The sequence below is a fragment of the Gopherus flavomarginatus genome, chromosome 5 (genome assembly GCF_025201925.1).
Source record: "Gopherus flavomarginatus isolate rGopFla2 chromosome 5, rGopFla2.mat.asm, whole genome shotgun sequence".
NCBI lineage: Eukaryota > Metazoa > Chordata > Testudines > Testudinidae > Gopherus > Gopherus flavomarginatus.
Window position 1 is genome coordinate 27,375,396 of NC_066621.1, and position 26,888 is coordinate 27,402,283.

General features: G+C 45.6%; 1 protein-coding gene across 2 annotated transcripts in view; it reads left to right on the forward strand.

Moving 5' to 3' along the window:
• The first annotated feature begins 481 nt into the window (after positions 1-481).
• IPO9 (importin 9) overlaps positions 482-26,888 on the forward strand; it is a 194,781-nt gene continuing 168,374 nt past the window's right edge. For both annotated transcript variants that reach the window (XM_050956106.1, XM_050956107.1), the window contains exon 1: positions 482-638. In XM_050956106.1, the coding sequence (XP_050812063.1) occupies positions 506-638 (133 nt within the window). In that variant the 5' untranslated portion in view covers positions 482-505. The remainder of the gene's footprint in view (positions 639-26,888) is intronic.

A 26,888-nucleotide genomic window follows, 5' to 3' on the forward strand; every position in this document is an offset into this window, starting at 1 on the left:
CTCTTGGAAAAGTAGCAAGTTCACACAGAGGGTAACAGTCTACTACTGCTACCAATTCTTCCCTTAGCGTCAGTGGCAGAAGTTTGTAGGATGGATGAAAAGAGCAGATCTGACAACCTGGGTGGGTGGTCAAGGTGGTACAATTTCTATTTGTTCAATTGTTTTTTAAAATATTAAAATATGACATGTAAGAAAAATAAGGTTTTAAGAAAGTGAGGGCTGCACAGCTGAGGTGAGGCCCCTGCGGGCAGCGCTCACAGGGCCCATCCTGCACAGGCGCACAGACCGCACCCGGGGCCGAGTGCCGATTGCACCCGCCCCAGGACTCCTTGCTCCGGCCCCGCTGCCTCACACACGCAGTTCCCCGCCGGCCTGCGGGGGCGCTGTTTGCGGCTCCCATCTTCCCTCGGAGGCGCCGCGTTTGTGCCGTCGTTGAGTGACGCGTGTGCGTTGGGCGCGCGCGGCGGCCCGTCCTGGGGAGCCTGCTGGCTGGAGGGGCGGCGGGATGGCGGGCGCGGGGCTGGTGGCGCAGGGCCTGAAGGAGGCGCTGGTGGAGACGCTGACCGGCATCCTGTGCCCGGTGCAGGGCGTGCGTGCGGCCGCGGAGGAGCAGGTGAAGGTGCTGGAGGTGACCGAGGGTGAGTCCGGGCCTTTGCCTTACAGCACCGACCGCCCGGCACGGCTGCAGGCGGCTGCCGGCCCCCAGCTCCGGGCTGCCTCCGCCCTGCTAACCAGGGCCGCGGCCAGGCCCCGCCAGCAGCGCCTCGCTCGTCCAGAGCCCGGAGCGCTGTCCCTCCGGCAGCCCCCTCTTCGCCCAGGCGGCTCCGAGTCCAGGATGCGCCCATCACCTAGGCAGACATGACCGGCGGGTGGGGGCCCCAACGCCGAGCCCTGGGACTCTCTATCGAGAGCCCAGGCTCCCTGCTCCCTCTTCATGGAGCGCTTTCCCTTGGCCCTCCCTGGAGCCTCTGTCTTTTGTATAAAGTCCCGGCTAGTCTGTGTCAGAGACACTGGCAGCCCCTCTGCATCCTCATCTGCCAGGAGGGAAAAGGAGTTTCCGAGCTCTTTTCCCCTGTGCAGAGCCTCCTGGCTGCTGAGAAGTGGGGCGCTCTGCTGTTTTTCCCTTTCTCTCTGAGTTGCTCCGAGGAGATCGCTTCAAGCTATGTTTTTTTCCCCCAAATCTCATCTACAAGTGCATATTTCTTTCTTTTATGTAACTCTGTATGGCTTGGGACACAAAAAACTGGGCTGGAAGTATTAATTTAAGAGGGGATAGTAAAAGAGCTAAATGTGTGGAGCTTAACTGAAGAGACATGTTAAGTGTTTAAATAGTTAAGGGGTGTAATTAGCACTCTTGGTCTTGCATTGTCTGATGGGGTGTAAACTAGGAGTAATGAAATTACGAAAAAGAAAGTATAGCTCTTATGGTTTTCCTTGTATTTTTCTTACTAGACTGGATTTTCCACTTGCGACTTTCATGTAATGTTTAAAAATAAAATAATATAAAATGTATCAGAGGGGTAGCCCTGTTAGTCTGTATGCCCCCCCGCCCTCAGTGGCAATTTAGGCCTGTTCTGTAATTTTCACTCCATGTGTCTGAAGAAGTGAGTTTTTACCCAAAAAAGCTTATGCTCAAATTAATCTGTTAGTCTTTAATATAAAAAGTGTTTGTCTGTTGGACCAAGGTCTTAGGCTTCAGTGCAGAACTAATCTATACATCTTATTGCTGTGAATAATCAAACAAAGGCATACTGCCTGATTCCATACCAAGTGGTTAAGTTGGTTTGCACAATAACCCATTTCTCTGTAAACATTCAATGGATTTATAATATAGACAAAAGCATGCAAAACCTGCAGCGGCAGCTTGTTGCAACTGCCAGCAACTGGACACATTAAAATCTTGACCCTGTCGAAGGAGGCGAGGCAGTGCTTTGGTGGTGGCTCAGAAATTGGACCATACTGCAGTGGTCAGGACTCGATGTTTCTGTGCATTGTATATTGTTTACTGTACTTGTGTTACGTTGCATATGGAGATAACCTATAAGTAATGTAGTACACCCTCTCCACCCCACAGTGTGCAAGACAACCCGGACCCAACCTTCTCGGGCCCAATATAATGGGAAGTCTGGGACACTAATTGCAGTAGGTGTGGCATGCCCGTACGAGAGAAGGTGCAGGGCACTATACTACACAAGGAGCAGTGGGACAAATGGAATATCGACACCTTCCACCTTGATGCCTGGCCCTATCAGGAAATGTGTTGCCATATGTCCTATGCTTTTCCAGGATACCTGGGCAGGAGGATCCCAAAAGGAAAAAAAAGGGGGTGGAGTGTTAGGATATAGATATTCAGGCCTGTCTGCAAAGGCCTATACTTATACCGTTTGGGTATATTCTTATCACTTAGCTAGTTATGGAGGTATAGAAGAAAGAATCAAAGATCACTGTCTGTGTAATGGCGTTCTCTTACTGTGACAGGCTAAGGCCTTCAGCTAAGATGTAGTTAGGCAGCCATAAGCTGGGAAGTGTATGGTCACATCCTCACATTCCAAACTAGTCACATTGAAATAAGGTGCTATTGGGAATACAATCCTGCCCTGATATTTCTATCACCTCCAGAGAAAGGGAAGAGCCGCGAAGATAGCATCCTATCTGGCAAGAACTCACTTATCAATAGACACAGCTGGAAAACCCTTATGTCTGTATAGATGTAATTGTAAAATTCTCACTTCTGTATTGTTTTGTATGTTTATTTGCATGGTTTCTGTCTGGTTCTGTAATTGTGTCTGTCTGCTGTATAATTAATTTTGTTGGTTGTAAACCAATGAAGGTGGTGGAATATAATTGGTTAAATAACCATGTCACAATATGTTAGGATTGGTTAGTTAAATTTCAGTAAAATGATTGGTTAAGGTATAGCTGAGCAGAATTCAAGTTTTACTATATAGTCTGCAGTCAATCAGGAAGTGGGGGGGTGGAAATTGGGATCATGTTTTACTAAAGGGGGAAATAGGAACAGAAACAGGGACACAGACAAGGCTCTGTGGTGTCAGAGCTGGGAAGGGGGACACTAAGGAAGGAAACTGGAATCATGCTTGCTGAAAGTTCACCCCAATAAACATCAAATTGTTTGCGCCTTTGGACTTTGGGTATTGTTGCTCTCTGTTCATGCGAGAAGGACCAGGGAAGTAGGAGGGTGAAGGAGTAAGCCCCCTAGCAGTATTGGAATTAAATACTTATATAGGTGCAATCAATGTCAAGTATAAACATAACTTTTTCCAAAGCATTACTCTATTGATATACATCAGCTTTTCCATAGTTGATTTTGGAACCAGAGAGTTTGCTTGGAAAATTGCCAATTGACTTTGAAGGCAAAGAAGAACATTTGACTTTACTGTTGTTTCTCTTTCATTATCATAAATATCTTGTTGCTATTCCTTGATATTCTCTGTATAACTTAATCTCCTTTAAACTCCATGCACTGGCAGTATTGGGGGTGATGGTGTAGGATTGTAGTTAACCAGATTTATTAATTGTTCCTGTTGTGGATACCTTTGTGGTCAGTCCTACTTCTATTGATTTCACTGGCAATCATTGATTTTAGTGGGCACAGGGTAACATAGTATGTGTTTCTGTGAGCGTGTTGTCCTTTATTGACTGTCTGAAGGAATATAAAGGTTCTTCTCTACCTATCCGTTTACAGAGCACTTCCCTTAGCTCCAGTGGTAGAGGCCAGTGTACCTAATGCTGTGGGAACTCTCTTTTGGCTCTACAGATGTCTATGGAGAACTTGTGTATTTCTAATGGACCTTATGGAATCCATCTTTACACCCCTTATCTATGTGCTTTCCTCACCATCTCGCATTCAAAACTGTGTTACTGGTGGCTATTGCCTCAGCCAAGAGAGTTAGTGAGACTAATGGTATGGCTACACTCAACTTCAAAGCGCTGCAGCGGGAGCGCTGCTGCGGGAGCACTTTGAAGTGGTGAGTGTAGTCGCAGCGCCAGCGCTGGGAGAGAGCTCTCCCAGCTCTGCATGTACTCCGGCTCCTCATGGGGTTTAGCTTGCAATGCTGGGAGCCGCGCTCCCAGCGCTGCGGCACTGTTTACACTGGCGCTTTACAGCGCTGTATCTTGCAGTGCTCAGGGGGGTGTTTTTTTCACACCCCTAAGCGAAAAAGTTGCAGCGCTGTAAAGCACCAGTGTAGCCAAGGCCTTAAGCACTAATGACAGACATCCTCCCCTTCTCTCCCCCCCAGCCTTATTGTCTTCCGCAAGGATAAGGTGGTACTGAATTCCTCACCAAGGTAGTGTCCTATTTTACTTTAAACAAAACTATCAACCTCCCTGTTTTTCCCAATTCACGCTCAAACTCAAGTGGAGCACATAGCAGATGACAATTTATCAACTAGCAACATATATGCTCCTTCCTTCAAGCATCAGGGCACTCAGTTAGAGCCCAGGCAACCTTTTCAGCATACCTGACAACTATTCCTGTATCAGGGCAGCCACTTCAAGCTTAGCCCATACCTTTACCAAGCTTTGTGGCCTAGATTTGGTGTCTAGATCAGATGCTGAATGTGAGACCTGTTCTTCAATCTTTATTTAGCTGGGTAGGATTTCTCAGACCTTTGTATTAATCTGGGATTTGCAAACTAGTCATAAGAGGGAACCGCACAGCCAAAGACTCAAAGAAGAAAGAATGATAATTGTAGTTCTTCAAGATATTTTGTCTGTATGGATCCCAATGTGCTCCTTCTATTGCCACTTCCTCAGAGTTCAGATATGCTGGGATTCTGAATTAGACCTGTTCGGCACTTAAAAATTAGATCAATCTAGCTTTGTTGCTAGGGCTGTGAAAAATTTCACACTATGTGCAATGTAGTTAGATTGATCTAACCCCCAGCATAGATGTAGCTAGGGCGACGGAAGAATTATTTATTTGACCTAGCTACAACCTCCTGGAGAGGTGAATTAACTTCACTGATGGAAAAACCTCTTCTGTTGATGTAGGAAGTGTCTACGCTACAGCGGTACAGCTGCATTGCCATAGCTATGCTGGAGATGGTCTCTGCTAGAAAAGTGCTTAGAGCAGAATCTCTGTGGAAGTGACCATGGACTCTGGCGCACATACTACACCTCTTCCAGAAAATATCTCACACCTTGAATTATAAGAGGGTAAAAATGCGTTCACCATATTCTGTTTACTTATTCTAATGCCAATGTCATGTATAATAATTCAGGAAATGACCTTGTGAATCAAGATTGGCATGATAGTTCTGCATTTTTATAATTTAGAGAACTGTGGTATCTGCACAGATTTTTATGTTATGTATGTATGGTGGTTTCTGGTGGCATTGGAGTCCGTGAGTTATTGGCCATTGTGATCTATAGGGTGTTCAGATGTGCAAAAAATCATTACTTTTACAGGAGATTTCCTTGCTTTTGCCTTGGTGGGTTTTGTACTTCAGCAAACTTAACTGTAATCAATTTCGGATTGTTTTTTGGAACAGGAGGATATATTAGAAGACCCTGTCAGTGCTGTTTTATTTGTGACACTTTATATTGCTTTTAAATTTACATCAGATCACTTGTTGCAGGAGCTGACCTGCATAATCGTCTGTAAATGTAGTGTATAACTGATACGCATAAACCTTTCAAGAATTGAATTTTGGATTATATATCCCAGGTTAGAGTATTGTGTTCGAGAGTCTTGTAAATGTTCTTTCAATATCCTATTTTCCTGAGGTTGTAATGTTCATCTGAACTTTACGGTTTGGTGCTTTAGAACTCTGCTAGCATTCCCAAGCTATAACTTGGGGCCTGTCTATACCAAGCAAAGAATCTGTTGCAGATACAGAGATTGCATGGCATTGTTTTGTTGCATAATTTGTGCTTCAGTAGTTTAGTGTGTTCATGGCCCCACAGTTTTCTGACAGAACTGCTTTGGTACATGTGCATACAGAGTAGGCTTTATGTTACTATGGATATATCTACACTAGAAAGCTAAGTCAACCTGTGTAAGGTCGACTTACAGCCACTGCAGTATTACTGTGGAGGTGCATGTCCACGCTTCCCTCCTTGGGTTGTTGGTGCGCATCCTCACCAGGACTGGGAGGTCAGGGAGATGCCCATGGCTTCTCACCTCCCTATTGCCAGTTGGGAAGGTGGAGGGAAGCCTCAGCCTCCTAGGGCTTCTCAGCCCCCACCCACTCCCCACCAGATAGCCATGTCAATTTCATGGCTCAGGGGCCAGTAGGGTGCAGCTGCCTGAGCTTCTCGCCCCAGCCCTGCTCTTAGAGCAGGGTTCATTCTTGCCCCAGCTCCCTGCTGGGAGTGGGGTCTAGCTCTCCAGGGAAGCAGGGGGGCAGATGAGCTCTAGCTGCCTGGCTTTCTTGTCAATTTCATGGCTCCTGTGTCTACACATACACTGTATCACCTTAACTACACCAACATAACTTCACCTCCAGGAGAGGCTCAGGACATATGAAGTTGGTGTAGTAGAGCACTTACATCGGCAGGAGGAAGGCTGTAGTGTAGACATAATTAAGTTGATGTAAGCTGCCTTATGGTGTGGTGGTGTGTAGTGTAGACCAGCCCTATGAATATATCCTTGAATTCAGGAAAAATTTATTCCATAGTGTCTAGTACTATTACTGAAAACAGGGATTTTAGATAGCTTGCAAATTTAAGGAAATGAATTTTGAAATGCAGTAGGATGAACAGCACTCAAACCTCTTTCATGTTTGTGTCTCTCTCTCTCTCTCTCTCTCTCTCTCTCTCTCTCTCTTAACAGTGGGAGAAGCCATTAATAGTCGGAACCAGTTTACCCAGATCTGAGCGTATGGACTTGTTCTCTGCTGTTCAAATGGCTGCCTGCAAATGGTTTTTTAAATTTAAAGCCATAGTTTTTTGTAATACTTTTTTGTTTAGGGTAGCTCAGTCTTTGGTGCCCCTGTGGGAATAGTGCACCCACCTACTGGGCAGCAAATGTATTATATGCCCCTTAAATATTTGTATGGAATTGAATGTTTTCCACTGAGGACTGCTTGAGCACAGACAGATTATTCAAAACATTTCTAGTGCACCAAATCTCCTTTTGTGCCAAGGACATGCACGTGGTCCTCTGCTCAGTCTGGGATTGTCTTGCTTTACTGGAGAAGCTGTGCGATATAGCCATGAGTTGAATTTCTGAGCTCACCCAAGTAAATGCGTCCCATGGAGAGGTTATCTTCCCTTTCTCTGGTGGGTTTGCTGGCAAGTCCCACACAGTAGTTGCTCCAGTGGATCCTATGGTAGTTTGTACACCCTGCAGCAGGGGTTCTCAACCTTATTCTTTCTGAGCCCCCTCACCCCCCACCTGCTATAAAAACTCCACGCCCCACCTGTGCCACAAAAACAGTTTTTTTTCTGCATATAAAAGGCAGGGCCAGCATTGGAGGTAGCAAGCAAGGCAGTTGCCTGGGGCCCCATGCCACAGGAGGCCCTGTAAAGCTAAGTTGCTCAGGCTTCGGCCCTGGGTGGCAGAGTTTGGAACCCCAGGTTTCAGCTCTGTGTGGTGCAGGGTCAGCTTTTTGCCCTGGGCCACAGCAAGTCTAATGCTTGCTCTGCTTGGTGGACCTCCTGAAACTTGCTTGGGGTCCCCAAGTGGGCCCTGGACCCCTTGTTGAGAACCACTGCCCTACAGGGAACTAACTTTTAATAAAATTTCATCCTGCAAGGGATGACAGCTTAAATATTCTAGTGAGTGTTATGCAGAATATTGGTAATGGGTTTCTTCTTACCCTGCAATATGAACACTATCATACCCCCAATGGCTCCTCTGGTTTTCAATATATTTAACTCTCTGTGAATTTCCACATAGTCCTCGTTTAAATTTCACTTTAATTGTTGCTTTAATTCTTTCAGGGTGAGAAGAAAGCCTTTATGTAGCCAATTTTTTTTCTATATACATTACTTGTAAACCATTTCACAAGCATAAAGTGTTTGTCAATGATTAACTTTTTATCTGTTGGAATTATTGCAAATCAGTAAAGCACAGCTACTATCACTTAATGGGCAGAACTTTTTATGTAACTAAGAACCCAAGCTTCTTGCATCCCTCATCTGCCCACTATTTGTGGGGTGGAGACAGAAAACTAAATTCTCTGCAAGAATATTACTCATGAGAGCTTTTAATTTTGATCCACTTTACTATTTGCTCAAAGCAAAATCTCTGTTTAATATAATAACTTAAGTTCAAACGGTGATATTATAGGGGGGCACCAGCTCCACTTTAGTTAAGGTTGTGAAGCCCTTTCTGTTAAAAGGGTGACTCTAAGTCATTAGGAGTAATGGTCTCAAGTTGCAGTGGAGGAGTTTTAGGATGGATATTAGGAAACATTTTTTCACTAGAAGGATGGTGAAGCGCTGGAATGGGTTACCTAGGGAGGTGATGGAATCTCCTTCCTTAGAGATTTTTAAGGTCAGGCTTGAAAAACCCTGGCTGGGATGATTTAGTTGGGGATTGATCCTGCTTTGAGCAGTGAATTGGACTAGGTGACCTTGTGAGGTCTCTTCCAACCCTAATATTCAGTGATTCTATGAAAGGTAATTGAAGCAGATATTATGAAGTCATTGAGAGGTGAACTATCTCCGTGGCAGCGCTTTAACATGGCTTGTGTGGTCACGGCAGAGCTCTAAAAAGCCCACCTCCACGAGGGGCATAACTCCCGGCGCTGGTGCAGTGTCTACACTGGCACTTTACGGCGCTGAAACTTGCTGCGCTCGGGATGTTTTTTCACACCCCTGAGCGAGAAAGTTGCAGTTTTGTAAATTGCCAGTGTAAACAAGTTCTCCAATTCATTAATATTTGGAGGATTTTCTTGCCATGCTATATTAGGAGGAGAACATCACCAGACAGACATTTAAATTGTTTTATTTAACTAAATAACATTATATATTCTGCATTTTTTTCTTCAACAGCAAACATATAATATTTTAACAGAACGAGCATATGAATTTTTGAATTTAAACATTCAAGTTTTTTAAAACCAGGTTTCTTGTTGTTAAAATTGTTTTTAACTAAAATAGTTAAATGAAATATTTAAAAAAACCCAACGAATTAAACGACTATATCAGCCAGGTCAACATGAGAAACCCAAAATATTGGCTTCTGCATTTAACTCAGTGATCTTCACCTTCATTTTTGTGTGTTAATCTGGTAAAGAAAAACAAGCTTTCCTGCTTTTTCAGGTCCCAAACAATTTCTCAGTTTGGAATGAATTAGTCCAAAGGAAGAAAATATTCTTTCTACACCGTCAGAAGAAGCTACTGCTGTTAAAAGTGAGAGTATCACTTCAACAATTTCTGAATTCACATGCTTAAGTGACTTCCAGCCGTTCACTGGTGTGACTTTCTTTAAAACATCATCAGCAAACATATATTTCTTGAATGGTTCATCCTTAGCTCTGAAGTTTATTACAGTTGGCATTATGGAGGGATGCTGGATGTCCATGTCATCTTCAGCTGTTAAGATCTGACCCTGGTACCGAGTATTGAGAATATTTGCAGGAAAATGAGCTGGAGATAGTGCTTGTCCCATTCGTTTTTTTAATGCTTGTAAGATCTCACTCAGTTCCTTCCAAACTTCTATAGCATCAGCAATAACAGCAATTGCCCTGCATTTTGTTCAAGGCTACAGAAATAGGCTTCAGGGTACTCAGTATGTGTTCAACATTTCTCTTAAGCCCAATGTTGAGAACTTTGGCTGTGACATCTATTTTTTCATGATTTTTGTTCACAAACTGTCATCAGGTTAGGCCTGTTCTTGATATAGTGCTCAAAACAGTCCACTACTGAGTTCCATCACACGCCTTGTGGGAGAGTTAGCTTGGTTCATCCCACTTTTTTCAGAGCAGCTGCTGAAAAGTGGTTGTTACGGAAGTATTTTGCAATTTCAACAACATTAGCCTTTATTTCGGGACACTGAAGTCTTTGGCTAGGAGGTGCATCAAATGAGCGCTGCAACCATATATTGTTAGCTTGGGACTCTCTTCTAAATTTCTTCTCATCTTGGATACATTTGCAGCATTGTCTGTGACCAAGCTGCATACTAGACATTTGATTTTTTTTTTTCACAGCTTTTTATAGCTTTTACTGCTATGTGTGCATTTCCTGATGTATCATTTGTTTCTGGAAGGAAAACATTCTCTTCTTCTATTATCACGCAAGCACATACAACAGGATAATTGTGGACATTGCTCCACCCATCAAGACACAGGTTAACAATTTTATCCTCTCAACCTTTTGCACACTGCTCAGTTTCTCTTTCATACACTTTATCCAGCAATTTGCCTGTGATATCTGCTCTGTTGAGTTGATTGTATCCTGGTCTTGATGACTGAATCATATTAATGAAGTATGGGTTTTCAATCATAGGGAAAGGAGAGTTTGTTGCATAAACAGTCCGGGCAATGTTTTCATCAATTACCTCTTTTTGTAATCTGCTGGTTCTTATCACAAACTTATCTGAGCTTTTTTCTGGATGATGATTTTTTTTTTCTTTTTGCTACAGGTGATAGATATACTGTGGCTCTGTCACATACATGATGTGACTGAAACACCGTCTTTGGCAGCTAACTGTGAAATTACAGAAAATGCTGGTGATCTTGAAGGTGGATAGTCTTCACCTAAACAAAATAAGTCAATGCAGTTATTTAGTTGTTATTATTACCATACTGCTCATTTAGTATTACTCATTACATTCACTGACACTCAGTACTACTTTAAAGGTGAAATTGTAAAAGGAAGATCTGCCTATTTCAGCTATTTATTTTTTATCACAACTGCATCTAAAATGATACTACCATAGAGTAACAACTATATTTTTTGTGCAAACATGAGAATTCAAGAATAGTACAGAAGGAGGACAGGCAGTCCTTAAGAAAGAAGTATGAAATAAAAAAGTTTACCAACCCGAAGATCCTGCATGTTCAGACATGTTCCTTTCATCATCTTCAACGCAGCTTCCTCCTGAGAAGGAACACTTCTCATGCTGTTTCATTTGGGCAACATTTGGGCCTTGCATTTCTTTGTTGCACTATTGGCATTTTGCACGAATGCCTGTCTTACCCACAGGTAGAGGAACTTCATTAAAATATTCCCAAACTGGGTCTCTTTTACGGCCTGCTGCCTTTATAGGTTTTCCCTTCTAGTGAGAGTATGGTATGGTAGATCTCAAATCAATGAAGGCTACACTCAGAAAGACCTCAAGACATCTGGAAAATGCTCCTCAAACAGTTTAACTTTTGCTTCTACTGCCTGTCCCTCCCTTCTCACGTTTATCTCCCGACTTCTTCTCCTTTTCCAGATCTATGCTGCCCTCAACAATCTTCTATTCATTAAACATTTTGAAACTTTAAGAGAGAAGTAAGGGATGGACTCTGTACTCAAATTTGCAGAGAGACAATAGGATTGAGGTCTGTTATTTATCACCTTTATTTATTCATTTAAAAATGTTTTTGCTGCTAACAAGCATGATATCTCTGGAGACACAAATCCACAGTTTGAGAACTGCAAAACTGAGCATCTCTGATGGTATCTTCTAGACTGAGCACTGAGTCCCATTGGGTAGATAGAAAGATTAACCTAAATAATCTATACAGAAGCCTGTGGAACCCCATAAGATTGAGTCTCTAATCCATGAATTATTGGAACTCATTTACAGAACTTTTTTCTTAAATATTACATGAATATATGGTCTCATGCTATAGAATTAGAATGTATAATCCCTGTTCCATGATGAGATATCTTTACGCTATAATGTATCTTAATTAAAACTATATTCAGAGAGGTTTTTTTCCTCAAAAAGCATTTTATCAAAAATCCAATTTTTTGTTTTAAAAAATGAACAAACCACCATTGATTTTTATCCATCCAGATTATTCTTTGTCTGTCTTACCTGGCCAAAGTTTGGGAGAAGAGCTGATGCCCGCACTCAGCAGGCTGGATTCCATTCACTCTTTGGGTTACTGCAGTCATGAAGGAGGTGGAATCTCAGGCTTCGCACATTTGGCTTCTTTACTTCCACTCTCTTACATGGAGCTATAGCACTGGCTGGGTGTTTGGTATGGGGTTGAAGCTGTTTCGAAGCAAATGGCTCGGGTTCAGTGCGGGGACTAAGGTGAGACCACTGCCGTGCGTTAGTCCATCAGGTACTGCAGCAGAAAAATTATAATAGCAACTTTAAAGCTGAATAGTCCTTGCTAATCACATAATGACTAGGGAAAAGGAGGCAATAGCACAGAAATATGTACCCTCTGAGAAGCCTGTTCTGCACTGCATTCCCAGTGAATGTAGAAAGCAGACTGATAAAACTCTATCCATCAAATTTGCATGGAAGGCACTTGATGGACAGCAGTATAAAACGGAGAGGTAGATCTGTCTGTGACACTCCATACCCCATATTCACCATAGTAATATGATTTATGATATGATTATGACGTGATTATGATTAAGGCTAAAAATTTGTCATGGACATGGTTAGTAAAATCACGGTGAGGTCATGGGCAATTAACAAAAATTCACAGAAGCCGTGACCTGTCCCTGACTTACTAAAAATGTGCATGACAAAAATGGGGAGGGAGGAGTGTCCAGCGCCCTGCCCTGCCCCTTGGCTGGGAGGGATCCCCACCCATGGCAGCTGGGGAGCTGCAGGAGACTCCCACTGCCCTGGGACTGGAGAGCTCTGGGGGATTCCTCCCCAGATGAGGGAACTGTGCGGGGGGGGGGGGCAGATCTCCTGTGGGGGCTGGGGAGCTCCGGGGGATTCCCCCACCGGCAGTGGTTGAGGAGCTGCCTGGGATCCCCCGCTGCCCGCAGAGACTGGGGAACTTTGGGAGATTCCCCCCGCATTGGCGGCGGGTAGGGAACTGTGGGGGAAACCCTGCACCGGTAGCAGCTGGGGAGTTCTGGGGGCCCCCTGCCACTCCCAGTTGCTGCGGGCTGAAGTCATGAAGCTCTGTGGAAGTCAGATTCTGTGACTTCCACGACCTCTGTGACCAAATCGTAGCCTTAATTATGATGCATCCTGTACAAGATATGTCATGTGAGGTGTGTAACGAAAATTTATGGTTTGCCAAATATGATTATCCTATTTGTGTGACTGTATCATTTTTGTATCTGGAGTTGTAAATATTAACTGTGTATTTTTATTTCAAATGTGCTTGCACCTGGGTAACGCATATAGTCTGACAGCACGTTGTGAATGGCCTATTCGGGTTGGATGGCCCATCACCAAAACAGTGTGCCTTGGGCAAACTTATCTTCCCCTGATGAACTGTTCTGGGGATGTTTCAATCAGCCTGTGGATAATGGCTGCCATGACTCATCGACATATGCAAGGGCATGTGACTAGATCACATGATACTGAACTCCATTTTGGTATCTGTATTTTTCCACAAACTGGGCTGGGACAAAGGTGTTCCCACCATATGAAAGAAGCTATAAAAGGGGGCCAATGGGCCTCACTTTCCCCTCAACTCAATACTTGGAAATACCTCTGGAAGAACGAAGACTTGGAACTGGGGAAGTGTTGGTCCCAGGCGGGAAAGAAGGAAACCCTACCTGTGTATGAAACAGCTACAAACTGCTTGTACTATCTAACAGGAATTGAATCAGTGTCTCACCCTATCTAGTGTATAAGACTTAGATTGTGCTTTTATTTCTTAGGTAACCATCTTTGGTCTGTTTGCTATTACTTATAATCACTTAAAATCTACCTTTCTGTAGTTAATAAATCTGTTTCATATTTTTACCTAAAACATTGTGATGTTTCAAGTGCAAAGGGAAATTTGCTCAGGAACTGGGAGGCCTGGTGCATTGTCCTCTTTACATTGAGGGAGGGGTGGATTGGGTAATAAATTCATACTGGTCAGGCTTTTGACCAGGGAAGGATGATACAACTCTGGGGTTCTAGGCTGAGGAGTTGGGGGTATTTTGGCTGGAGCCTCTCTATTGTTGGTTCATGCAGTGACTGGCCAGAGCATTCGTGACACAGCTGGATGTGGCCTCTGCCTATGGATGTTCGTGTGAGGGCAAGCTTGGAAGGCTTTGCTGCTTGTCACAATGCCACAGTGTGAGAGGGAACCCAGATTGATAAGACAGAAGGCTCAGCACTGCCCCAGTTCCAGGTTGCGTGTGGGGGAAGAACCCATCACACTGTCTATTTACTTATTTTAGAAAACTCATTGCTTTTGCCATGATAGCATATCTTGAACTTGGCTGCAAACAGTAGCCCTGCATAATTTTATTTTTCTTTCCTGTGTGGAATGGTGGCCTCCTTCACTGGAAGCAGTGGTAACATCTTTACTTGTATGATAAGCTCCACTCTGGAGAATGTTAAGAATCTATCCTTTTATATTCTGTGTCTTATTGTGCCATATAGTGAGAATTTGATATCTTTCCTGTTGTTGTTTTCAGTAGAAGACACTTAACATTGCCAAAGTGTTTCCTTTAGTGTCTATCAAATGGTTTGTCTGGTGTTGAAGGGTTTCTTGTACTTGGGAATAATGTTCTTGGCAATCATTTTCCATGGATGACAATAAATTGAGCTTCAACTTTGTGTTGATAACCAGGGATTGGTGGGTTTGCTAAATGTATTGGGTTGTTTTTTTTTTGAGTGTGTCAGTTTATCCTCCCATTTTTGTTGCTATTTATACAGTTGTATTAGTAGTTTTGGATCTTTGCCTTCCATCCAGCTCATCTGGGACCTGTGACCCTCCATGTGGGCTTCTACATTAACCTTGGTAAGTAGTAGGATTAACTTCTTACATAGGCTTCGCTGTACCAGTTTCAATCTAGTCTGGCATTCTGCCTTCAGAACTGTTCAATATCTGATCCTTCAGAGGAAGGTGAAATAGGTCCTTGATACATCTAAAAAGGTTTCCTACTGCTGGGCACAGGTGAATATTGTTTTTGACTCCTGTATGATGTTTGGTTATGCTTGGAAGCATGAAATTCGATTTTATTTATTAGTCTGTGTGGGTACAAGTAGTTAGTGGTCATGATACAATCCTATTTACCTGGAGTCAAGAGCAGAAGTTTCTTCCTGGTTCTCATCGGAGATTTTCTGGATCTCTTCCAGTATAGTGTAAACATTGGCCTTCTGCAAAGGAGAGCCCTTGGAGGATCAAGACTTGCTCCTGGGCATGTGCTGTTCACTGAGCCTAACTGATGGAGCCTGCACTCAGATAAAGGGCAGTTATGCAGTTTTTTTCTATTAGCCATGTTTTTGGTTCCACAAATACTCTTGTAAACAGCGTGCAGTTGAGGTGTCTGAGGGTATGCCTCTAGCCTGAATGGCTCCATAATTCTTCTAAGAACTCCCATAGCACATGTCAGCTTCCTTTGGGTGGGAAGGCCCCACCCCTGCTGAGGATATCTCAAGCACTAAACAAACATCCCATCAAAGTAGTGCAGTATCAGATTCCCTGAAAGGGGCATTGGCTAGCTATACTTGTTCATATTGTTCTTCAAATTCTGCTTGTAATTTTTATGTAGTATGTATTTAAAATAAAAAGGCTTGTGGGGAGTGGTATGATGGATATGTGACTGTCTGGTAGGAGGTACAAATGCTTGTGACTGAATCAACAAGAAATGTGAAGGTCATTCCGTAACTATTGTGACATATTTAAAATGGCAAGGAATCTGGTGGCACCTTAAAGACTAACAGATTTATTTGGGCATAAGCTTTCGTGGGTAAAAAGACACTTCTTCAGATGCATCTTTAAGGTGCCACTGGACTCCACTTGTTTTTGTGGATACAGACTAACACGACTACCCCCTGATATTTAAAATAGGACACTTGTGGTCTCTCATGGGTGCAAACTGATGAAGTTAAAACAAGGATTTGATCTTTATATTTCATGGGAGAATCAGTAGCAATTCCATAATTACAAGGTTGGGTTCACTTTTTCTGTGAAGTGGAGTTCCGTTCTGTGTTGATCAAAACCTTTTTTTATATTATCATAATTAGAGTGCTCATTGCTAGAATGCAATTTTTTTTGAAAAGCTTAAATATTAAGAAGTTAGGATTTCGTTGCCAGACATGGTTTTGGCTTGTTGTATGCCACAAAAGAGAAATTATTATTATTAATGTTTGTTAATCTTTCACAGTAAAGTGTGGAGACTTAAAACTAAAAAAATTAAGTAACTTCATTTTAAAAATTCCTAGTTCCTTCTCTTAATATATTCCCAAACAAACAAAAAACTGTTTAGATGGAGTTAAATTGAGATTATATGTGTTTTACCATTACAGTATTAATCATAGTAATCTTATTATCATGTCCCAAAACAAGGATTCTAAGGAACAGAAATTCAAAGTTAGGGTTAAACCTAAAAGAAATCCAAATATATGAAGGCCTGAAGATGGGCAGTTAAGACATCCAAATAACCTTAGCTCTGTTCTGTAGTGATGCCATAGGAGAAAACCTTTAAAAATTGGTTTAATTTACTCTGGGGCCACAAATACAATGGTTTTTTCGAAGTGTCACTGTAGGGCAGAATTGAAGTTGACTTGTTTAACCTAAGGTTAAACTTAAAAAAATACATCCAAACTTTGACTTCCGGATTTGGTAAATACTTGTTTCTAGGATAATTACAACATTCTTGGAGTGTTGTTTTTTTTTTTAAAAACACCTTTAAACTGTTCATATATACTGTCAACATTAACACCAGGTTAGCAGTTTTTGGTCTAGAATTTGCCCTGGTTATTAAAAACTTATTTAAAATGTCATACAAACAGAAGTCCCAAAGATTGCTGCCATGTCATATCTCCAGTGAGTTGAAGATATTAAAAATACTGATTTTATTTTTTAAAAGTTTTTAGAGCCAGATTTACTGTTACTCTGTGTCTGCTTTGCATGACTGGAACAGTGCAAAGTAGCTGCAGCAAACTGGTGAATCTAGTTCTTTAAATCAACTGTAAATTGTTATCTGGGATATGGGAATAACTTTTTTTACATTTTTTTTTTTTGAAATAGGGATGGGTGGTGAGGAACCATTTAAACTTCCAGGGTATGAAACTCTGGAATTTCTGTCTTAGTTGTGTTTTTATATATATCTCTGTCTGTCTATAAATAAATATATATATCTGAAAGGTCAGAGGCAGACTGGGTAAAAGGGCTGGTGAGAGTGGGAGCAGCTGGGATGACTAGGAATTACCAGCATTTGGGGATGGTGGGGAAGAAAATTCTTGGGGAGCAGGGGGATTCAACAGTGACATATTAGTATGGGAGGAGGGCAAGTAATGTGTCTGGCACCTGGAGTAAAAGAGGGTTGTGTGCAGCAAATTGAACAGTAACAGACTGCAGATACTAGTGATGATTGAATCTGGTGATATTCTGAAGAAAAAGAGCTGTCAACCATGCTTGCAGCTGTTTCTATTGCTTCACACTGATTTAAATATTTGAGGTTTTAGAGTGATAATCCTGGAATCTTTTTATATAGACTCACCCGTACCTGTAGCTTTCTATACCTTTTTAACCAACTGTTCAAACAGCAGTGAAGATCTTTAGATTAATTAATAACTAATCCAGGTTTCTCCCTTTCTTCTCTGAGAAGCTGTCAGTTTCTTGTCACCCCCAAAAATGTGTCACTTCAGGATTATTTAAACATTCAGCAAAAGGAGCAAGGAGTACTTGTGGCAACTTAGAGACTAACAAATTTATTTGAGCATAAGCTTTCATGGGATAAAACCCACTTAATCGGATGCATGCAGTGGAAAATACAGTAGGAAGATATATATACACCAAGAACACGAAAAAATGGGTATTGCCATACCAATTCTAATGAGACTAATCAATTAAGGTGGGCTATTATCAGGAGAGGAAAAACCTTTTGTGGTGATAATCAGGATGGCCCATTTCCAACAGTGACATGAAGGTGTGAGTTAACAGCAGGGGAAAAATTAGCATGGGGAAATAGTTGGTACTTGTGTAATGACCTATCCACTCCCAGTCTTTATTCAAGGGTAATTTAATGGTGTCCAGTTTGCAAATTTAATTCCAATTCTGCAGTTTTTCCTTGGAGTCTGTGTTTGAAGTTTTTTTGTTGAAAAATTGTGACTTTTAGGTCTGTAATTAAGTGACCGGGGAGGTTGAAGTGTTCTCTGACTGGTTTTTGAATGTCACTATTCTTGACGTCTGATTTGTGTCCATTTATTCTTTTGTGTATTCTTTTTTTCTCTACACTTAAGTAATTTACTGGATTGCAACCCAGATGTGTGTTTTCTGAGAAGCATTAAAAATAACTAAGTCATCACTTGGGTAAAGGGACTAGATGTATTAAAATCTTGTGTCAATTTAATGTTGGCATTATTGTGAAGACATGCTTTCTCCAACTCAGCCCAACAGCAGCAATGTGTCTAGTTTTCCAGGCACAGTTAAGCTAAGGTAGGTTCATTCACAATGGTCTGATATCTTTATTCTGGATCTTTCAGGATATCCCACAGTCTTCCTAGATAGGACTTCAGGGAAACAGTTACAGGGTGTGTGTTTGACAAGACTTGAGGTGTTACCAAACACAGAGTGCCCTTTGGTGTTCAGCCTATGGTCCCTCTTTTTCTCTTCTTAAATAATTTTGGCTCAGGAGATGTCCATTTTAACAGTCTGGCCTGTTTGACAAAGCTGATGTAGGCTAATAAGATCAAGGTCAGAACATGACCCACATTTCTGATGAAGACTTGAAGTGACACAATCAGAACACAAGTTGTTTCTTTGTTACCTTCTAACTCTGCCATGAGAGAGCAAGGTGTCTCTCTTGAATTCTTGCAGTTGTTTGCTGCTGCTTTGGTCATGAAAAATCCCATAATATTCACAAGTTCTTGGTATAAGTCTTGTAGGCTTTTCCACTTCAAAGTAGGGTCAAGTATCTTGCGTTTGCAAGTTATTTTTTAAAGCCCTCTCTGAGTTTGGCCTCGGGATAGCTTTATGCGATTTGTCTTCAAAGTTGTAATTTCTCTAGTCAGCCTCTTCAGGACCAGGGATCAGGTTTTTTGAGGGTGGGGGGAGTAGTGGTATGCTTTCAAACTGCCCACAAAATAAGCGCTACCCACGTGATTCAGCGCTCAGTAGATTGTGCAGTTGTTAGATATGATCGTGCATGTCGTCTGGGTTCCTTGAGCTTTGCTTCATCTCCTTGTGCTTGATTTTTTTCGTCGTGGTGGAGCTTGTTTGTTCTGCTTGGCTCTCCTTTTGAGGGGACCTCAGTTGCCCTTCTGGACTCCACTAGGCTACTTGGGATTGACTCCTCCTTGATTGTGGAAGTGAGGAATAGAGGCATTACTCTCCAAAGCCAGCTTATGGTGCCAAAAGGTGCTCTGACATTAGTTAGTACCTTATAACCTTTTGAATTAAAAAAAAAAATGTAAAAATGAACGTGGCATATATTAAATGGATTACGAATTGGCTAATGGACAGATCTCAAAATGTAATTATAAATGTGGAATTGTCATTAAGCAGGTGTGTATTCAGTGGGGTGCTGCAGGGATTGGTTCTTGACCCTATGCTATTTAACATTTTTTTTTTTAAATCAATGATCTGGAAGAAAACCTAAAATCCTCATTGATAAAGTTTGCAGGTGACACACAAATTGGAGAGATTTCAGAGTAGCAGCCGTGTTAGTCTGTATCCACAAAAAGAACAGGAGTACTTGTGGCACCTTAGAGACTAACACATTTATTTCAGCATGAGTTTTCGTGAGCTATAGCTCAATGAAGAAAAGTCACTGATACAGAGTAACCTGAATCGCTTGGTAAACTGAGTGAAAGCAAACTGTATGCATTTTAATACAGTTAAATGTAAATGTATGCATCTAGGAAAAAAGAATGCAGGCCACCCTTACAGGATTAGGGATGCTATCCTGGGAAGCAGTGATTCTGAAAAAGATTTGGGGATCGTGGCTGATAATCAGCTGAACAAGAGCTCCCACGGGACACAGTGGCCAAAAGAAGTAATGCAATCCTGGGATGCATAAACAAGGGGGATCTTCCGGATTAGTTTCACCTAGGACTGCTCATGGACTGCCCACAAGCAGAGACCAATCTAAACCAGTTAGCACTCTAGCCAAATACCCATCTCAATATATCAGCATCTCAGATTGAATGTTTTTAAACAACTTCAGCAAAAAATGGTTCAGGCACAACAAGTTGTGTTGTTTTGCCCATGTTAATTCTTATGGCTTTTTCACTGAGAAACTCTAGTGTCTCCATCTTTTGGAACACCAGGGCACCGTAGGATCAGAGGTGCCGTTTGCTATCACCATAAAAATTGACCCAAATTTGGCTAAGTTATTTCCTTCTGAAAATAGCTGTTTGCATATGCTCAGTAGAGGTTTGTTAAAGACTGACAGTTTAATTCTTCAGAGATTCCATCTATACTGAGTGAGACCAGCCCAGAGCTGCAGGGGCTAAGCAAGGTTTTCCCTGAAATTGCTCCTGGGGACTGCTGTGGTATTTGGCTCTGAAACAAATAGCAGAGACTCTCTCTCCTGTGCTGTCAGTGGTCACCTCTGCTGGTGCCCAAGCAGCTGGAGAAGGAGGATGTAGTTTTATATGAATCAGAGAACAGGAATAGAAGAATCGGGAACAGGACTAGAAGGAGACAAAGGTAGAAAGGGGAAGGCAGGTTTGGGACAGGGGCAGAAGAACCTGTAAATTCTAGAGCACAATCTTCCCAAGTTCTTGAATAGCCCCTCAGAATTCCTGAGTCTCTACTTTCCTATGCTGTCTAGCAAATAGCTGTGAAACTCCTGATACTTCAAAAACAACAAAAAACCAAACACCCTATGTTAAAAGAATATTAAGTTTGCAAAGTTGAGAACTTCAAAATTGGGGAGTATCTAGTGAATGAAACGTGGGACATCAGGCTCAGAGAAGATGGTCTCATGGTTAAGGCAACTGAATGTCACCTTGGGTGACTGGATTCTATACCTGCCTCTGCCACAAGGTTTGTATGTGACGTTGGTCAAGTCACTTAAACCATACTTTTCACAGGTGGCTACTAATTTTGTATTCCTCATCTTGATGCCCAACTTGAGAAGCGTGGAACCTGATTTGCAGAAGTACTGAGTTCTAACAACTGCAACTGAAGTGAAGGAAAACTGTTCTTCGAACCTATTAAGTGCTATAAAAATGCTAAGTACTCTGAAAAGTCAGGCTTAAGGGATTTCAAATTGGGTACCAAAATATATTTAACACTTTTGACAATTTTGGCACCTCCTTTCCCCATCTTTAAATGGGGATGAACACCTACCTCACAGAGATGTGTTGATATATGGTTGTGATGAATGCCACAGAAGAGTCTATGAAGCAACTAATTATGTATAGTAACTCCTCACTTAACGTTGTAGTTATGTTCCTGAAAAATGCAACTTTAAGTGAAACAGTGTTAAACGAATCCAATTTTCCCATAAGATTTAATGTAAATGAGGGGGGTTAGGTTCCAAGGACATTTTTTTGGGGCAGACAAAGGACATTATATACTTTACAGTACTGTACTGTGGTGAGGCTTACCCCACACAAGCACAGCTTGCTGCAGACAATGAGGCAGGAAAGGACACTAGGAAGCACCTTACGCAGCAGCAGCTAACCCCCAGAAGAACAGGTGCTGACTTTGCTGGGGGATGCTCCAGGCCTGACTCTTCCCATCCCAGCTCCATTCCAGGCCCACCTCTTCCCACCTCCACTCCACCTCCTCCCTGGAGCATGCTGCGTCCCCTCTCCTCCCCCTTCCTCCCAGCGCTTCTGGGAGGGAGGGGGACGAGCGCAGATGCGGCGCTTCCCCCCTCCCCTCCCTCCCACCAGTGGCGCATTTAGAGTTAGTGGGGCCCTGTGCTCAGCTTCATTTTGAGGGGCCCCCTGTAGGTGGAGCATTCTCTTTTATATTCCCCCCCTTTTTCATTCTCTTTTTCTCCATTCTTCTCCTAGGGCTCAGGGAGGGAGTTAGGGTGTGGGAGGGCGCTCAGGGTAGGGGTGCGGGAGGAGGCGCAGGGCTGGGGCAGGCAGGAGGTGCACAGCACTTATCTGAGGCAGCTCCTGTTTGGTGCAGGGGCTGTGCAGGTGGCTCTGTGCAGCGCGGCACCACCTCCATGGCTGCAGTTATGGGAGCCGCAGTTATGGAAGCGTCGCCCCTCCCCTGCCTCCCCCGACAGGCAAGGCCACTCGGAACGCAGGGGCTGCAGGGCCCTGGGCTAAGGAGGCCCCGGGGCCCTGGCCTGCAGCTCTAAAGCCCCTTTTGGAATGCGGTCCTGTGAGCACGGGCTGGAGGACTCAGGAGGAGCAGGGGCAGCCGTGCAGCCAGTGGCTGGAGAGAAGTAGCGTTTTCCCCTTCAAAGCGCTGTGGCTTTCTATCACAACTGCAGCTTTACTGTGGTCCACTTATCTGTTCAGCGGCTACTCATTACTTAGCAAGATTTCTCTGTAAAAGAACAAACGTTATCCATCCATCACCTCCAGAGCACCCCCATCAAATTAGACCATATTAAATTTGATTACTTCCTTCACTGTATTGAATCTGAGATTTGACTCCTGGAAGTATTATTAGCTTGGCTCTAATACTCATGTATTGCACATCTTTGACATTCTTGATTCTAAATGTGATCTGCAAAGGGGGAAAAAAAGCATTTGTCTCTTTTCTGTTTTTTGTTGCCTGTAATGAGGCAGCCTGGCTCCCAGCTGCCCCGGAGGACAATGAGCCCAGCCGGAGGCCGCACTGTGCGGAGCTAAAGAGCTCTGAGTCCACCCCACAAAGGGTCAGGCGCTGACCCGGAAGTATAAAGGCGGGCCCTCCAAACTCAGTGAGGCGCCAGCGGCCGGAGTGAGCAGACATCCCTTCGGGAACTCGGGACCGGGAGACTCCTGCAACCCAGGGTAGCCACCCAGAGTGGCCCAAACTTCCCCGTGCTCGCTACCCAGAGGTGCTGCCGGAGCTTCCCCGTGCTCGCTACCCAGAGGAGCTGCAGGAGCTTCCCCATACTCGCTACCCAGAAGAGTCGCGGGAGCGACCCTGGACAGACTTTCCGGAGGAGCTGCTGGACCTGCCCTCCAGCCCCGGCTGGGACGAACCCATGCACCTGGACCCTGCGGAGGATGACACCGGGATCCAGGTAAGCCCTCAGGGGGAGTCTGGAAGTAGCCCGGGGGCAGCCAACCCTAGAACCAGAGCCAGTGTCAATGTGTTGCGGCCTGGATCCCCACTGACACAGCAGCAGGTTGCCTGCTGCTGTTAGGGCCCCGGGCTGGGACGCAGAGAAGTGGGCCCTCACGGGTGGCAGTCTCCCCCTTTGCCCCAACGCTCAGACCCAGAAGCTTGGGCCTCTTACCTTGTATAAACTGAACTGCTTGCTCAGCCCCTGCCTGAGGGTCTGAGCCCTGCATCAGTGTTTGTTGCCCCGCCCTGATCCAGGGCCTGGGTTCTATGAACTGAACTGCTTGCTCAGCCCCTGCCGGAGGGTCTGAGCCCTGCACCAGTGTTTGTTGCCCCGCCCTGATCCAGGGCCTGGGTTCTATGGACTGAACTGCTTGCTCAGCTCCTGCCTGAGGGTCTGAGCCTGAATCTGTTGTCGTCACCCCAGGTAGTGAGGCGGCCTGGCTCCCAGCCGCCCCAAAGTGGGGTGAACCCCCTCTCCCAACAGCGGACTTCTACGCATGGTACCAGAAGTGGGGACTCTGCCCAGAATGTGGGCACGAGCCCTCGACCCTGGTGAGAAAGGGGCTAGGGGGAGAGATCCCCCGCCCCCCGAGACATGGATCTGTCCTAGCTCTTCACCTTCCTGACAGAGAGCCAGGAGCGATAGCAGGCAGCCCAGTTGCAGGAGCAGCGGGCCGCCCAGCTCCAGCAACAGCAGCAGCTGGTTGAACAGTTAGGAGCCCAGCAACACCAGCTGATTCAGGATCTGACCACCCAGCACCAGGATTTCCAGCAGCAATGCTTACGACAGTTCGCGATGGTGCTGTCCCGACCTGTGGAACCCCAGCCGGGAGGCCCGAGGGGACCCCGCGGCTAAACTCGCCTACCCAGCTAACGAAGATGAGCCCCAGCGATGATCCAGAAGCCTTCCTCGTAATGTTTGAGCGCGTAGCGGTTGTTGCGGGGTGGGCCCAGGATCAATGGGCTTCCTTCCTTTGCCCCGTACCTGACCGGGACCGCTCAGACGGTCTATCGAGGCCTGTCCGCGGAGGCGGCCCAGGACTGCAACCAAGTAAAGGCAGCAATTTTAGATGCCCTGGATGTGAGTCCGGAGACCTTCCGGCAGTGGTTTCGGAGCCTGGCCTACCCCACCGGGGCCTGGCCCCGGATGGTGGCCCAGGAACTAGGAGAAGCATGCAAGCGGTGGTTGCAGCCCGAAACCAAACGCCGGAGGAGCTCACGTAGCAGATCGTATTGGAACAATTTATCCATGTACTCTCGCCGCGAGGAAAGGCCTGGGTCCTCCGCCATCGGCCTACGACGCTAGCTGCTGCCATCATCCTGATGGAGAACTTCCTGGATGCTGAGACACCAGTGGGTCCGACCCTTTGAGTAGCCACCCCCAGGGTGGGGCGCCCCAACCTTGAGAGGTGGAAGGCTCCCACCAGCGCTGATTTTCGAGTTTCCTACCGGGGTCCCGAGCCCCGACCCGTGGAGGCCATGGGGCAATAAGCTCCAGCCCCTTCTCCAGTGGCGCGGGGGACTACCCGGAGTCCTTCCCGGAGAGCTGCAGGGACACGTCCCTGGCCGGGATGAGCAGACCTTGGGCCCTGTTTTTCCTGCGGGGAGTATGGCCATCTCCGGCGGGACTGCCCAGCGATGGAGTGCAACTTTGGCCAGGTCTGCTCTGGGGAAGCCTGCGCCTGACGTCCCCAAGCGGCCAAGATCACAGTGCCCGTGGTCGTGGAGGGTTACCCAACGGTGGCCCTCATTGATTCAGGCTGCGGCCAGACACTGGTCCACCAAAACTTAGGCCCCCAGGCCGACACCCGTCTGGGGATGATCCGGCTGCAGTGTATCCACGGGGATGTCCGGCCATACCCCCGTACTCGGGCCCAGCTAACAGTGGAGGGGGTCACCTGACCGATGGTGGTGGGTCTAGCCCCAAGCCTTGCATACCCAGTGATCCTGGGGCAGGACTGGCCAGAGTTCGCAGAAGTCCTCCGCTGCAACACCGGGAAACACCCTAGGGTCACGCCAGCCTTGGGAGGAGATCCTCCTGAGACTGGGGCAGAGGAAGGGGAAGCATCCAACCCCAATGAACTGACGAGAGAATTGGAGGACTCTCCCTCAGAAGCGGTTGAGGAGCCCCTGCTTCAGACTGACTTTTGCCACGATCAAAGGGCTGATCCCATGCTCCAGCGGGCGTACGAGTAATTGGCCGCGGTCGATGGCACCGTCATTGATCCTCACCGGGTGGCCCAGTGGCCACACTTGGAACTACGACAGGAACGCCTTTATCGGGTCGAGAGGGTCCCCCGTACGGGGGAGTCTCAGACTCAACTCCTCGTGCCCCAGTGCCATCAGCAGGCCGTCATGAAACTAGCCCACGACGTCCTGGCAGGTGGACACCTAGGTCACGAGAAGACTTTGTCCCGGATTTTGACGCTCTTCTTCTGGCCGGGCGTACACCAGAAGGTGAGTAACTACTGTAAGTCCTGCCCAGACTGCCAGTTGGCTGCTCCGGCCCAGACCCCAAAGGCGCCCCTGATCCCCATGCCCTTATAATCGAAACCCCCTTCGCGCGAGTGGCCGTGGACCTGATGGGCCCGCTCCCCAAAAGCGTTGCAGTGTTCCAATATATACTGGTCATGGTGGATTATGCTACCCGGTTCCCCGAGGCCATACCCCTCCAAAACATCACGGCTCGCAGCATTGCAGGCGAGCTCGTGAAGATCTTCGCCCACGTAGGCTTGCCCCGGGAGATCCTTACGGACCAGGGCACCAACTTTACTACTTGGCTATTGCAGCAGGTGTGTGAGGTCTTGGGAATCAAGCAGCTATGCACGTCGGTCTACCATTCCCAGACCGACGGGTTGGTCGAACGATATAATCGGACTCTTAAGAGCATGCTATGCAAGTTCCCCCAAGCCGATCTCTGCCGCTGGGACCAGTTACTTCTACCTCTGCTCCTGGTGGTTCAGGAGGTTCCACAGTCATCTACAAAGCTCTCCCTGTTTGAACTACTGTATGGTCGACGCCCACGGTGCCTCTTGGACCTAATGCGGGAGACATGGGAGCAAGCCCCGTCACCTGCCCAGGGCCTCTTAAAATACATATTCCAGCTCCAGGCGCGCGAGAATTTGAAAGCCGCGCAAGAGACTCAGGCCCAGACCTACAACCGCGAGGTGCGGACTTGCGACTTCCAGCCCGGAGATCAGGTTTTACTCCTCCTCCCCTCCAGTGAATCAAAGATTCTGGCCTGGTGGCAAGGGCCTTATGAGGTGGTCCGAAAGATCGGGCCCATCACATACGAGATCTACCAGCCCGACCAATGCAAGAAAAGGCAACGCTATCACGTGAACCTTCTCAAACCATGGAGGAGTGAGAAGGGCTGTTGATTAACCCCTACCCGCTGGAACCCGAGCTGGGCCCCCAGGTAACATGTTCGGAGGACCCCGAAGGACCCCAGCTTGGAGAGACACTGACGGCGGAACAACTTAAACAGACCCAGTGTCTCCTATAGGCTTTCGCTCACACCTTCACAACCGAACCGGGATACACCACCCTCGTCCATCACACCATTCAGACCGAGCCAGGCGTGGTGATTCGAGGCGCGACCAGGCCCTTGCCGTATCACATACGACAGGTCATCGAGGAGGAAGTACGGGTTATGCTGGACTTGGGGGTTATCGAGCTGGCACAAAGCGAATGGCGCAGCCC